General features: G+C 59.9%; 1 protein-coding gene across 1 annotated transcript in view; it reads left to right on the top strand.

Moving 5' to 3' along the window:
* GTF3C1 (general transcription factor IIIC subunit 1) overlaps nucleotides 1-12,731 on the top strand; it is a 75,461-nt gene extending 62,730 nt beyond the window's left edge. The window contains exons 29-37 of the mRNA XM_043560242.1: nucleotides 396-489; nucleotides 4,486-4,658; nucleotides 6,010-6,297; nucleotides 6,467-6,726; nucleotides 7,710-7,990; nucleotides 9,158-9,647; nucleotides 10,312-10,363; nucleotides 11,156-11,348; nucleotides 11,663-12,731. Of these exons, the coding sequence (XP_043416177.1) occupies nucleotides 396-489; nucleotides 4,486-4,658; nucleotides 6,010-6,297; nucleotides 6,467-6,726; nucleotides 7,710-7,990; nucleotides 9,158-9,647; nucleotides 10,312-10,363; nucleotides 11,156-11,348; nucleotides 11,663-11,875 (2,044 nt within the window). The 3' untranslated portion in view covers nucleotides 11,876-12,731. The remainder of the gene's footprint in view (nucleotides 1-395; nucleotides 490-4,485; nucleotides 4,659-6,009; nucleotides 6,298-6,466; nucleotides 6,727-7,709; nucleotides 7,991-9,157; nucleotides 9,648-10,311; nucleotides 10,364-11,155; nucleotides 11,349-11,662) is intronic.
* Nucleotides 12,732-13,590: the final 859 nt, after the last annotated feature.

A 13,590-nucleotide genomic window follows, 5' to 3' on the forward strand; every position in this document is an offset into this window, starting at 1 on the left:
ACTTGTTGGAGGTTGGATGAAAATGGGGCACGTGGCTGGGCCAGTCAGTGGAGCTTGCTACTCTTGATCTCATAGGTAGGTAGGTAGGTAGGTAGGTAGGTGCACTGAAAAAATCTCAGCCCTAACTACATTTGTCAGTTGTCACGTACACCTGTTTCCAGGGTACGGCACCACTTACCCACTAGACTCAAACGGTTTTTCCTGCAAACATGGAGCAGTTAGTAAGGCTTAAAAACCACCATGTGTTTTGTTTTGGTTTATGAATAGTCTAGGCATTCATAGCACTTTCATGGGATGCAGCACTTTTTGGAAACAAGAACTGAATCCACCCAAAGTGAGCAGTGCCCGTGGCCCGCGGCCTCACGTGCTCTGCCGCCCACCCCACTGTCTTTCAGCGTGGATGACATCCACTTCCTGGTGCTCCAGAACCTGGTCCAGAGCACGCTGGCCCTCTCAGACAGCCAGATGGAGTCCTGCCGGTCGTTTCAGGTGGGTAGTGGGCACCCGGCGGCAGCTTTGCGGGAGCGCTGTGGGGCTCGCCCTGTCAGAGGCGGGAGCCGAGGGAGGCCCTCCTCGCTCATTCTCTTCTCAGCTGTGCGGTCTCGGGGGGTCCGATTTCCCCTGAGACTCGCGCCCTCACTTCTTTGATCTTGGAAGTGTGGCGGCAGGATCCAGTGACCGTCCCCCCAAATCCTTCCTGTGCTGAGGTTTTCGGTCTGATGTTTAAGGCAGAAACTTAGGCAGAAGAGGAGGTGAGCCATGACAAAGGACTGAGGCAGCAATTGAGCTGTACAGCTTATCTTCTCAAATCAGAACTTCTAAATGTCGAGGTACTTTGATCCCTGGAGATCACCGTGCGGGAAGCCTGCCTTTCTCCGGGCCACGAGCTTAGATCTCTCCTGAGAACGTCTTAGAACGTAATGCTGCTTTATCTTGGCTGAGTGAGGGTGGAGGGCAGGCAGGCGCTTCTCCTTGAACCCCATCCCGAGCCTGGGGAGGTGCTGGTATTAATTAGCACTCGCTACAAACAGGAAACTTGCGTTTCCCAGGGCGCGAAAAAGCAAATGCCCACGATCACACGACTCTCCGTCGACCCAGAGTCCATGTGGCTCCAGGGCCCCAGCAGAGAGGTGCTCAGAAGGACCTGCCCCCCGCCCGAAGCCAGTGCCTCCCTTGTTTTTGATGGTCGCACAGGTGTATTCCAAGTGGAGCCTATTTACTTTTGTATTTGACCTCCAAATCTGAAACTCAGCACTGGTTTACGTTACCAAATCAGCCCAGTTTGGAACACGAGGGGGACAAATATGAAAAAAAGGGATGGTATTATTTCTTTCTTTTTTTTTTATTTTCTTCTATTTTTTTTTTTAATTTTTTTTTTAACGTTTATTTTTGAGACAGAGAGAGACTGAGCATGAACGGGGGAGGGTCAGGAGACAGGGAGACACAGAATCTGAAACAGGCTCCAGGCTCTGAGCTGTCAGCACAGAGTCCGATGCGGGGCTCGAACTCACGGACCGCGAGATCATGACCTGAGCTGAAGTCGGACACTTAACCGACTGAGCCACCCACACGCCCCTATTTTATTTTAATGTTTCTTCATTTTTGAGAGAGAGAGAGAGAGAGACAGAGCACAAGCAGGGGAGGGGCAGAGAGAGAGGGAGACACAGAATCTGAAGCAGGCTCCAGGCTCCGAGCTGTCAGCACAGAGCCTAAAGCGGGACTCGAACCCACAGACCACAAGATCATGACCTGAGCCAAAGTCGGACGCTCAACCGACTGAGCCACCCAGGTGCCCCTGTTTCTAATCCCACTGATGAGTTCAGACAGGTAGTGTCCCAAACTTTGGGTACCTCCTCATCCACCAGGGAGCTCTTGCAGCATGTGGCCCCCAGGCCCCACGCCCAGAGACCGCAGAGGGGGTGGGATCCTCACAAGCATGCTGCCGGCCCCAGGATTCTGACCAGGGTCCTCGGAGCACCCTGGGGGAAGACACAGTGTAGACCCAGCTTGGACACTGCACGTATCTTCCAGATGGTGCTTGTTACTTTGGCCACAGAGGAGATGAGGAGCACTGGGGGGAAACGGAGCGATTTAGGGAAAATACGTGACCCCGTGTGACCTGGTGGCGCTTCAGAGCACCACCCCGGCCCGAGTCCTTTTACAGCAACGGCCAGGCCTCTGCAGACTCAAGACTGAACGCTCTTTCCATGCCTCTCTCAATTCGTCACCGCGAGATGCAGCTGTGGTGGAGGGGTCCCCAGTCATCCTGTTCTTGCCCCCGTCGATGCCACGCAGCACTTGAGCCACATTTATTCACGCGACGTGTGTATGTCTTGGAGGCTGGTGGTGGTGCCTCGCCCCTCCTGCATCCCAGCACTTTACAGATAAAGAGGGCAAAGCCTTGTGGGAGCCTCAACACACAGAGAACAAGAATGGAACGGGGTAGGGGGGTGGGCAGAAGTCCCAAGCAGACAGCCCCCAGTCTGGCCCTGGCTCTGTCTTGTCAGACCCAAGCTTGTTTAAAAAGAAAAAAAAAAATGTTTTTAATTTACTGCCAGCATTGCCCATAAAGATCCCAATTTCCGACTTTATACCTGTGGCCACGGAGGGACCTTTTGTCTCTTCTGCCCAGCGGGGATTCGAGCTGGATGGGACCTCGGGGGTCAGTCCAACCACTCATCACACAAGCAAGCCCAGCCCCAGAGTTAATGGCCAAAGCCAGGTCCCCGCGTCCCAGCCAGGGCCTCGTCCCCCGCGTCATCCTGCTGCTGTCCCTCCTCCGGTTCCGTTTGCAGGCGGCATCTGGGTTCTGGTGGGTGGTGCCGAAGGCCTCATCACTCTCCTTGCCCCCCGGGGGCGTGGGAAGTTGCGTGAGGCAGTGCCTGGGCCACAGCAAGAGGCGGGTGCTTCGTCCGCGACTGCCCCGCTGGCACTGAACGCTGGAGGGCCATCGGGGATGAGGTCAGAGGCCTTATATGGGACCCCACAAGGCTCCCTGCAGCCGCAAACTTCCGGAGGTGCTTTGCAGGGAAGCAGCCACTCCCGGGGGGCCGTGGTCGACTGTCTGCCTCTCGCATATCTGGCAGGCTGGGCCACACTCGCTCACTCCCCAGGCTTGGTGTGAGTGCTCCTGCACCAGCAGTCATCTGGGGAGCATGCCCATCACACAAGGCTTTTCTTTTTTTCCTCTCTTTTTTTAAATACAAATATCGTCGAGTTGACTAACATACAGTGTGTACAGTGTGGTTTTGGGGGTAGGTTACAGGGCTTTTCACAGGAAGTGGAGGCCAGCTCCTCCCTCCCCAGAGGAGAGGAATGATGGCAAACGGGCCCCTCCCCCGCCTCTTTCCCTCTGCCCCATGCAGTGCTTTCCCTTCAGGCCTGATGGTCTGTGCACCATGCCTGACGTCGAAGCTCTGTCTAGAGACATCGAGGGTGGTGTGTGGGCCTCAGACTGACAAGACCCAGTGTGTGCCCAGATCCCCCTCCGGCCAGCACCCTGACTGACTCCTGCCTTGGCTCTGCTGATCTCCTAAGTCCCTCTGCCATGGCACAGTGGTGAGGTCACTGGACTTGAGGGCGAGGCCTCATTCCCGCCTCTTCTTGGTCCCACCCCTGCCCAGCAATGTGGCCTCGGAAGCTCCCTCGAAGTCCACGAGCCTCTGTCTTCTCTGGCACTCGTGGTTCTGGGGGCGATGCGGCAGAGAACCTTCCGAGCCTAAAATGCTCAGACTGTGACCATACTTTTTCCTGGCCAGCACTTTTGAGGAGACAGGCCTAGCAGGAACTGTCCTGGGGTCTAGTGGATGCTGGACACTTGCCGTTGGGCCAGTTGGCCGGATGGTGTGGACGGAGTAAAGCGGACGTGTTTGGGAACATACTGTGTGGGCGGAGCCAACCAGACGTACTAATGGGCTGAGTGAGGATAGGGGAAAAGAGTGATATCAGAGATGATTCTGCGTTGACTCCCACTGTCTTTTTTTTTATTTAAAAAAAATTTTTTTAACGTTTATTTATTTTTGAGACAGAAAGAGACAGAGCATGAATGGGGGAGGGTCAGAGAGAGGGAGACACAGAATCTGAAACAGGCTCCAGGCTCTGAGCTGTCAGCACAGAGCCCGACGCGGGGCTTGAATTCACGGACCGTGAGGTCATGACCTGAGCCGAAGTCGGCCGCTTAACCGACTGAGTCACCCAGGCGCCCCAACTCCCACTGTCTTTTTATCCAAGACTTAGCTGTGGGGTGCAGAGCAGTCCTTTCTCCCAGCTTGCCTGTCCCTCTCTGTAGTCTCTGGGGTGAGACGTGATGGGAGGGAGAAGTTGAGGGTCGGAACTGCTGGCTTCCTCTGGGCACTCTCGCACCACACCCCCAGGTGTCCTTGTCCCCCTGTGGGCCTCTCCTCTACAGACCAGCTGTAGCGTCTGCTCCCCCCGCCCCCCAGCTGCGGGACCACCTTGCTCACCCGCTGCCTTGCTGTGTCGCAGACTTTCCGCCTATACCGGGAATACAAGGACCATATTCTGGTGAAGGCCTTCATGGAGTGCCAGAAAAGGAGCTTGGTCAACCGGCGCCGCGTCAACCACATGCTCGGCCCGAAGAAAAACCGGGCTCTGCCCTTCGTGCCCATGTCCTACCAGTTGTCCCAGACCTACTACAGGTGAGCCCCGGGGGCTGGGGAAGGCGGAGGGCGTCACCTCCAGGGGGCGCCACCTCCGGGGGCGTGGGGCCCTCCCGTGGCCGCAAGTGCAGGGTGCAGCTTCTGGAATGAGTTTCCTTCTCTGCGGCTGTGCCACCTGCTGTGAGGATAAGGGCAGCGCTCGCAATGGTTTGTTCTGGGACATTTACCAAAATGAGTTTCTAACGTAACAATTCGACTAACGGCACAGCCTCGTGGTCGGGCCTAATCGGTCTTTCTCACAGCTCAGAGCTGCTCCGGGCTTCATCTTGAAGCCATCCCATATTTTCCAGACCGTTTGCAGCACACCAGCCACCTGAGTGGTGGTTTGGGATGCTGTGAGTCACCTTCCGGAGCGCCTCCTGACGGGAGCACTCCTCACAGCGTGGTCCGCAGCCGGCGTGGCTGGTCTTGGTCACCCGCTCCGCATTTTGTGCCACTGGCCTCCTTAACCACACACACGGAGAGGAAATCTGTGGAATAGTCCCAGGAGTCTCCTCTCCTTGGCAGCCCTCGGCCTTGGCTGGCCTCCTCTTCTCCAGGCTGTTCTCCTTGTCCGTCCTCAGATCTGCACTGAGGTCGTCAGAAACAGAAGAGCAGCAAAATGAGGGGGTTGGGTTTTCTTAGGCATCCCTTTGCCCGTAACTCCAGACGCTCACCCCTTTCTTGAAGGCCCCTCCCGAGTGACCTTCTGCGTCCTTTGCCTTCCTGGGATGCTGCCTGCTGCAGTAAAAAGAGCCGTGGCTTGGGAGGCAAGAGACATGGGTCCAGGTCCAGGAAGGCCACTTCTCGACCGTTTTTCCCCTGCAGCATTCTAGTCTGTGAGCCAAGGGGTGGTGTTCACATCAGGAAGACCTCTGGGTCCCTCCCTGGGACCTGGGCCCGCATTACAGCGATATGGGAAGGCAGGCTTGTGGACAGAGACCAGGCCTTGACTGTGCAGCCGCCTCATGGAGACAGTGAGACGGACACACTCGTGTCCTCTCATCTCCCCGTGGTTCAGGGCTTGCCTCGCGTAAAGGTTACCGTTAACAAAACGTGCATCCGCCTTCCCCAATTTGGCGCCTGTTCATAGCGAAAGGCCGCGAGGCGTGGAGTAGCGGGTTAGATGAAAGGCCACGGCCCCTCTGTGCAGGTGTCCGGTGAGCAGGGAAGGCACACGCAGAGGGGATTGGAACACGGCGCCCTCACAGAGGCGGAAAAGAGGGCTTTGCGGGGAGGCTGGCGTGGCCAGTTTTGAACGCGAGGGTCCGAAGCGCCCATAGCCCATCCACGCGAAGCCCTCCAACATCCCGTCCTCAGTTTGGACCTTACCTCCGTTTCGTCCGCACAGGATTTTTACTTGGCGATTTCCAAGCACCGTCTGCACAGAATCGTTCCAGTTCTTCAAGAAAATCCTGGCCGCCGGCAAGTTGGACCAGCCTGATAATTTTTCCTTCAAAGACCAGGATAATAATGAGCCTGCACGCGACATGGTGGCATTTTCTCTGGACGGCCCCGGAGGACACTGTGTGGCCGCCCTGACCCTCTTCTCTCTGGGCCTCATTTCCGTGGACGTCCGGATCCCGGAGCAGATCGTGGTGGTGGACAGCTCCATGGTGGAGAACGAGGTCATTAAGAGGTAAGGGCTGGGGTGTAAGCAGGTGGGGCACACACGCTGCTCTGAGCGCTGCCGGGGCTCCCCACCGGGGGCTTCCTCTCAAGGCCACGGCGTCACAGCGGCCACGCCCTGGGGGAGTGGCCACGCCCTGGCTCGTGCGCGGTCCCCTAGGTCCGTTTTCCTCTCCCAGCCTGGGGAAGGACGGGGGCTTGGACGAGGATGACGACGAAGAGGAAGACCTGGACGAGGGCTCTGGGGGCAAGCACCGGGCCATCGAGGTGAAAGCCCGCCAGGCCTCCCACACCAACTACCTGCTGATGCGGGGCTACTGCGCGCCCGGCATCGTCAGCACCCGCAACCTGAACCCCAACGACAGCATCGTGGTGAACTCCTGTCTGGTGAAGTTCCGGCTCCGCCGCACCCCTGCACCCACCCGGCTCTGGCCCATCGGTGAGTGGCACCGGCCGCCCCACGCTCCGACCCCCCTCGCCCACCCCCGGGCCTCGCGGGGGAGCCTCCGCTGGCCAGCCCTTCCCCTCCTGGGCCACCCCCCCAGGGGCCAGAGGCCGCGTTAGAGCGGACCCCGTCTTCTGTTCCTTTCCCTCAGTCCCACGTGCAGGCCTACACCCTCAGGTGGCCCCCTGGGCCCCGTGTCCTGGCCCACTCCCACGCAGCCTTGTCATACTGCCGGTTCCCTCCATCGCTTGAAATCACATACTTTCACAAACTGCTTACGTGTCACTTCTGACCTCTTGCTAGGACAGTCGGGTGTTCGGCTGATACTCATTGTCTGTCACCTCCCTCATTTACACTTTTTATACTCTTTCTGTCTCTTCTGTTAATTACGTCTGAAGCTCTAAGTAGCCTGCTTAAACCTTCCGTTCCCACATACCCTGAACGTGAGGCAGTCTCTTCCTCTCCCCCCACAGAAAGTGAACACATTCGGGCCCCTTCCCACCCCTTTCCTGCCTCCGCCTTTCCTTCGCCTTCCCCCGTCGGGCTGCACGGTGTTTACTTTCAGTGTCAGAACCCCAGTTAGTGTTCTGTGCTCTGTCTGGAGTTTGGCTTGGGCGAAAACGTGGTCCGTGTGACCGTGGTCGTGGCAGAGACAGCTTTTACGGGAAGAACGCACACCGGCCCCGCTTGCGAGAGCACACGTGGGAGTTGGGGGCGGGGGCCCGCGATGTCTCCCGGGGTCTGAGGAGCAGGGAACACGGGAGCACCGACAAGGCAGGGCCCCCTCCGGGGCTCCGAGGCTGCACTTCTCGGACCCTGGCCCCAAGGGACATCAAGGGACACGTGTCGGGAGCCCGACTGCCAGGGGCCGTGCCCTGTGCAGCCAGAGGGTGACCCCTTGCTGTCCGGGGGGCAGTGAGCTGGCGTTGGAGCCCATGCTCCAGTGTGGGCTGATTCGGGTCTCTCTGTCTTCACAGTCACATCTCTGGAAGAGCTCCCCGTGGGAATATCCTGCCTCCCCGACACGTTCACCAGGCTGATCAACAGCCAGGAGGGCCCCTGCAGCTTGGATGAGTTTGTCCACCAGGTGGAGCTGTCCGGGTATGAACCTGGAGACGTGTGCGCGGCCCTGGAGGTCCAGGGGGCCATTGCAGCCACGGGGTGCTTCGGGGTAGACCGAGTGGAGCTGAGCAGGTGGTTCTCCGCCTTCGAGGGGACAGACGGCGAGCGCACCAGGACCTTCGCAGACTACATCCAGGTGAGCCGTGCTCTCGGGTCACCTGGGGCGGCTGCAGCTCGGGGGCCGGATGCACACAGTGGGTGGGCGTGGCTTGGGATGCGTGGTGGAATTACTTGCCAGGATTAAAAATAGGAGATTTTGCCTAAAACCCAGCTTTGGGATGTTAGAAGGTCTGGCAGCCTGGGCCCCGTTGCTTCAGCCACACAGCACGGTTGGACAGAGCCGAGTAGGGCCATGTCTGCGGCCGTGACTCCTGGGGATCCTGCCCCTGGCCCCGCGTACTCACCCCTCTACCTGCCTGGGCCCAGTTTCATCAGGCACCCTTGAACCCAGAGAATGTCAAAACAGATGGACCTCTTAAATCAAGTGCCATGGGGCCTGGCTCGCCCTCCTGTGTGTCGTCCGTAGTTGGAAGCAGTGGGATGCACGTCAGCTATTGGTGATGTCAGAGATGCCTGCCTTGCAGCGTTCATGGTGGGGGAGGAGAGTAGAGACCAGTGTTCCTGGTTATCAAACCAGTTTTTAGGAGCACAGGACAGGAGAGAGGGGTCGTGACGACCATTCACGTGGTGTTTCACTGTTCACATAACTCCTGCCTCTGGAGCTCTAAGAGGTAAACCGACACGGGTCAGGCGGCTCCCTGTGTTCCCTGCTGCCCAGCCCCGGGCCCCAGGTGGCGAGTGCCCACATGACCCTCCCCACCAGTCCTGCCTGACCTGGTTTCGGGACATGAACTGGGGCAAGTTTCTTGAACCCTGACCTATGGGTTTTCGAATCTGGAAATGAAAAGAAGGACCACCCAGCGTTGGTGCAGTGCCTAGATCAGAACAAGAACCTCGGAAGCAGGGCTTGGCATAAGTATGAGAGGAGTTCCCATCATTCATGTGGGAACGGTCATGGCCTTTACAGAGCTCGGGGTGTTGAGTCCCCTGGGAGGATGCTTTGATGGCCGCGTCAGGGGCACAGCTTCGGTTCCCCGAAGTTCACACCAAGCCTAGAGAGGGCCACACGGCCAGCTGGCACCCACCTGGGGCTGGAAGGCAGACCTGGGCCCCGAGTTGTCCGTCCTGGAGGGACTGGGCTTGCCGTTTGCTCAGGGCATTCAGACACATCGGGCAAGGGAAGCGGGCGTGAGGATCGTGGGGTCCCCCCCCACAGACCCAGTGTGTCCCCCGCTTCTCCTAGGACCTCTTGGAGTACCACCAGGTGGTGGAGGTCGGCGGCAACACTGTTCGCCTGGTGGCCATGGCCTCTGCCCAGCCCTGGCTCCTGCACTCGGTGCGGCTAAAAGGCAAAAAGGAGGATGTGGACGCTCCAAGAGAAGACCCCCGGAGCCCCCGGAGCACCAAGAGGCGTGCCAGCTGGACGAGCAGCGATGTGGCCCATCAGGGTGGGGAAACCGACCTGGAGAGTCCCCAGAAGCCCCCCGCTAAGAGGCCCGCGCTCCAGGATGTGCGCTTGGCCCTGAGCCCCAGGCCCAGAGCAGAAGAGGAGCCGGAAGTCCCGGCGCCTGCTCCGCCAGCAGCTCCCGGAGACGCGGGCATGAAGGAGCCTGCCCCGGGGGCGCTGGAGGCCGGGCGAGAGTTCCAAGAGAATCTGAGGGCGGCCAGCCCTCTAGGCCAGGAGCCGCTGAGCTGTCAGGCCCAGCTTCCAGAGGGATCTGAAGACCCCAGAGGTACCGAGCCTTGTCGCCGGCCCACCCTCCCCCACCTGCCCATTCTCTGCCCTCGGGTCCGAGCAGTACCCACATGCCGCTGGGAACCTGCCCCTGGCCACAGAAGGCCGTTGCCTCCAGCCTTTCCTGTCTCCGCGTAGAAAGGTCTCGCCTGCGTCCGCTTACTGCTTCCACTAGAGGGCTTCAGACTCCTGAGTGGGGGTGGGGGTTCTAAGCGTGGTCACTGGGGTGCTTCTGGAGGGCTGTGTGTGCCAAGGTGTCCCGTGCAAGGGAGCGGTGCCTGAAATAGGAGGCATCTCGCTTTGCGTTGGGACCGGCTGACGCACGGGGACTGAAACCTCCCCTGTGGCGAAAGCGCTCCTGTCTGGGCTCAACGCGGGCCTCTTCACGGGGCTTCAGAAGGTCTTTGCCTGGGGTTTATGCACGGAGCTCTGCGGTCAGGGCTTCTGGGCAGGAGGGGCTCGCTTGGCTCCCCTTGTGGGGGCTCCTCGGGGCCCTGGGAACACCCCGCACACTCACACGCCGTGGCCCAACCCGGCTTCGTTCTGGGTGTGCCGGCTTTGTTCCCTCAGCCCCAGAGCCCGCACGTGCGTGTCGCATGGAGGGAGGAGGAAGAGGCGGACTCCGCCCCTTAGTCTCCCTTGTCCTTTCCCTCTCCTGTCAGGTTCGGCAGAGAGTTCTGTGGCCGGCAGCCTGTCCCAGGCAGCATGGGAAAAGTGAGTGTGTGCCCAGATTCGGGGGGCCTGGGCAGGGCGTGAATGCGACGGTGGGGAGTATGCCTCAGGGTCCCCGTAGCAATCATCACGTGGAGGTGGTTCACAGTCGGGCACAGTGGTTCTCGGCGGGGGGACCTGCAGACTTGTGGCACATTGTCCCGCTTGCTGGGGGCACAAGGCAGGAGCTTCTCGCGTGCGGTGGGCGAGGGCCCGAGGTGTGGGCTTCTGCAGTGTGGGTCCATCTGGAACCGTGGCCTTTCTGGTGGGGGGGCACCCCCACAAGTGCGTACGCGGCCCTCAGCTTGGTGGGGCCGAGCGCCCCCGGCTCAGATGCAGCCTTTCCAGGGCCCAGGCAGGGCGGGCAGAGCCAAGTGTCCAGCCGATGCCGGGCCTGTCCTGTGCTTGGACCCTGCGCGGCAGACCGGTCCTGGGGATAGGGGGCGGGGGGGCTGCCAGATATGACACAGAAGTAGAGCTTCCGCATAAGGACCCCAGCTTGGCCCAGTGTGCAGGCAGCCATTGCCTCAGGGTCCGGGATGGAGCTGGTGAATCCAGAAATTGAAGCTCTTTTCCATCCCCAGCCAGTGGGGGTCCGGCGGGGGGCTCATCGAGGCCTCGGTTGAGGCTGAGGGGGAACGGGTCCCCTCAGCCGGTGATCCTGGGCCCCGGGGCCGGGACTCCTCCGTCCAGTGGGAAGGGCCTCGGCGTCCCATCTGTGGAGCGGGGGGTCCGTGCGTCAGCGAGCCTGTCCCCTCGCCCGCCAAGCCCAACAGCGGACTGCCGTCCCCGCAGGGACTGCGAGGGCATCTCGTTCGTCGCCCGCCCATGGCGCATCGTGGACGGCCACCTGAACGTGCCAGTGTGCAAGGGCATGATGGAGGCCGTCCTCTACCACATCATGACCAGGCCCGGCATTCCCGAGACCTGCCTGCTGCAGCACTACCAGGGCGTCCTGCAGCCTGTCGCCGTGCTCGAGCTGCTCCAGGTGCGGCCGGGCCGTCGGGGGGGTTTCTAGGATGGGCCTGAGGGTGCCGAGACTCCCCCCACCCCACCCCAGAGAGTCCTACCCCCCGGCCCTGCCGAGAGACATGTACTCCCCACCGTCCCATGAGCCCCACGCCTGTGTCCTGTCCCAGCCCTGGGGTCCTGTGTCCTGCCCCGGCCCTGGGGCCCTGTGTCCTGCCCCGGCCCTGGGGCCCTGTGTCCTGCCCCGGCCCTGGGGTCCTGTAGCTCCCAGGATGGGGCAGAGGATGCGATCCACAGGTAAGCCCGCCAACCTGGGTGTCCCGCTGTCTCCAGGGCCTGGAGTCGCTCGGCTGCATTAAGAAGTGCTTGCTGAGAAAGCCCGCGGCCGTCTCTCTCTTCTCCAAGCCCCGGGTCCAGGAGGCCCAGGTGCCCTCCAGCCTGAGCGACAGCCCCACGGTGTTCTACGAACCCACGGTGGACTGCACCCTGCGACTGGGCCGCGTGTTCCCCCACGAGGTCAACTGGAACAAGTGGATCCACTTATGAGGTGCGTGCGGTCACCACGACCCCCCTTCGCACCACTGGCTCCTGAGGAGGGGGTGACCGGTGGGGGGGAGGGCTCCACTTCGCCCCCGCGCGCACCCCACCCTGTCCAGCGCACAGGGGCAGGTCAGCGCCAAGCCTCCCCTCTGGCCCGAAACTCAGAAGAGGGCCACTCGCCTGCCCGCTCCGGGGCTCCCTCCGGCTGGCCTGACACCCCGCTAGGTCCCAGCGGGAGCTGTCGGGGAGCAACAGCCAGGAGACTCCGGCCCCCACTCTCCCCCTCTTGTTCCCAGGGCATCTCAGCCCTTGCTGCCCGCACAGACACTGCCCTCGACGCTGCAGCCTGCCTCCTCTGGGGAGGCCGGTTGTGGCGAGTTGGAGCGGCCCTCGTGGGCCTGGACTCCGAGGGCTTCCAAGTTGTGGCCGCCGTTGGGGAACAGAGCCGCCTGCCCGGGCCCCTGGATCTTCGGTGTGGACCTCAGCCTCATTGTCCTTTGGCCAGTGAGTGATTGGGAGCCCATGCCGCTCATGCCTCCGATGCAGATTACAGCCACCGTGGCAGAAAGCCCGAGTGCCCCTGAGTGGCAGGGCCCCAGCGGGGACTTCCTCCGCTCCAGGCAGGACATCTGACCCAGCCACCCAGAGAGGACCCTGCGCTTCCCTTTTTATTAGCCTGGCGAGCCGCCTGGCAAGCCTGCAGCGGGATGGGTGCTCCTTCCTGCTGGCTGCAACCCAGCAGCCATGGAGGCCTTGGATTTGTTCTTTTCACCTCTTTTCTCTTTAAAAAAAAAAAAAAAAAAAAAAAAAAATCTCTTGGCATGTATTTATTTTGGTGTTTTTTTTTTTAATTAAAGTGAAGTCAAATGCATTTAGTTTGATGTGTTTCCTAGAGACTCTCTGATCCCCTGGGGGATCCCCTGCTTCCACTTGCAGAACAGCCAGGAATAAATGTTCCCAGTAGAACCAGAGGAAGAGGGGGTGGCCAGCCCTGGGCACCGCCTCGCCCGCCTGCCTCTGCCCTGAGAGCCTTCCTCCTCCTCAGCTGGGCCCGGGCCTGTCCTTGACAGAAGTGACTGGAGGTGTGCCAGGCCAGCGGGCCGCAGAGGTCACAGGCCTGTAGTGTGGGTTTAGGGAACCGTGTGTGTGTGTGTGTGCACATGTGTTAATTGCCAACATTTTTTAAAAATTGGGCATTTCACATTTTTTAAAAATCCAGAGTTTTACTTTCTTAAAAAAAAAATGGAGAGATCCAGCAACAACTGTATCCACAGCCAGAAGTGTGGCACGTGCCCCCCTGGTCCCCAGGGTCCTGGCCCGGGCCCGGCCACATGCCCACCAGCTTCTCCAACTTAAAAAGCAGCCCATCTGGGCCATGTCTGACCTGCAGCACCTGACCTGGCCCAGCTCATGGCCCAGTGTCTCTATCCTGGGACCTGGACCCTGGACCCTGGTCACTCCAGGGTGACAAAGGGCAGGATGGGGCACAGGGTGGGGAGTCAGGGTGAACCCCCGCACAGCCAAGAGCGGGCCATGTCTTACCATCATTTTTTTTTTTCTTTTCTCATTTTTACTCAAATGTAAAAAATAGCATTTAGGGGGATTTTTTGAGATCAAATAGAATAAGAAGTGTTACCTGCTCTACAAACAGAAAATACTTTACAAATGCCAGGTGCTTCCTTTGGGAACACACCATGTGGTAGAAAGAAGGTGGGGTCATG

This window comes from Prionailurus bengalensis, chromosome E3, assembly GCF_016509475.1.
Source record: "Prionailurus bengalensis isolate Pbe53 chromosome E3, Fcat_Pben_1.1_paternal_pri, whole genome shotgun sequence".
NCBI classification, from domain to species: Eukaryota; Metazoa; Chordata; class Mammalia; order Carnivora; family Felidae; genus Prionailurus; species Prionailurus bengalensis.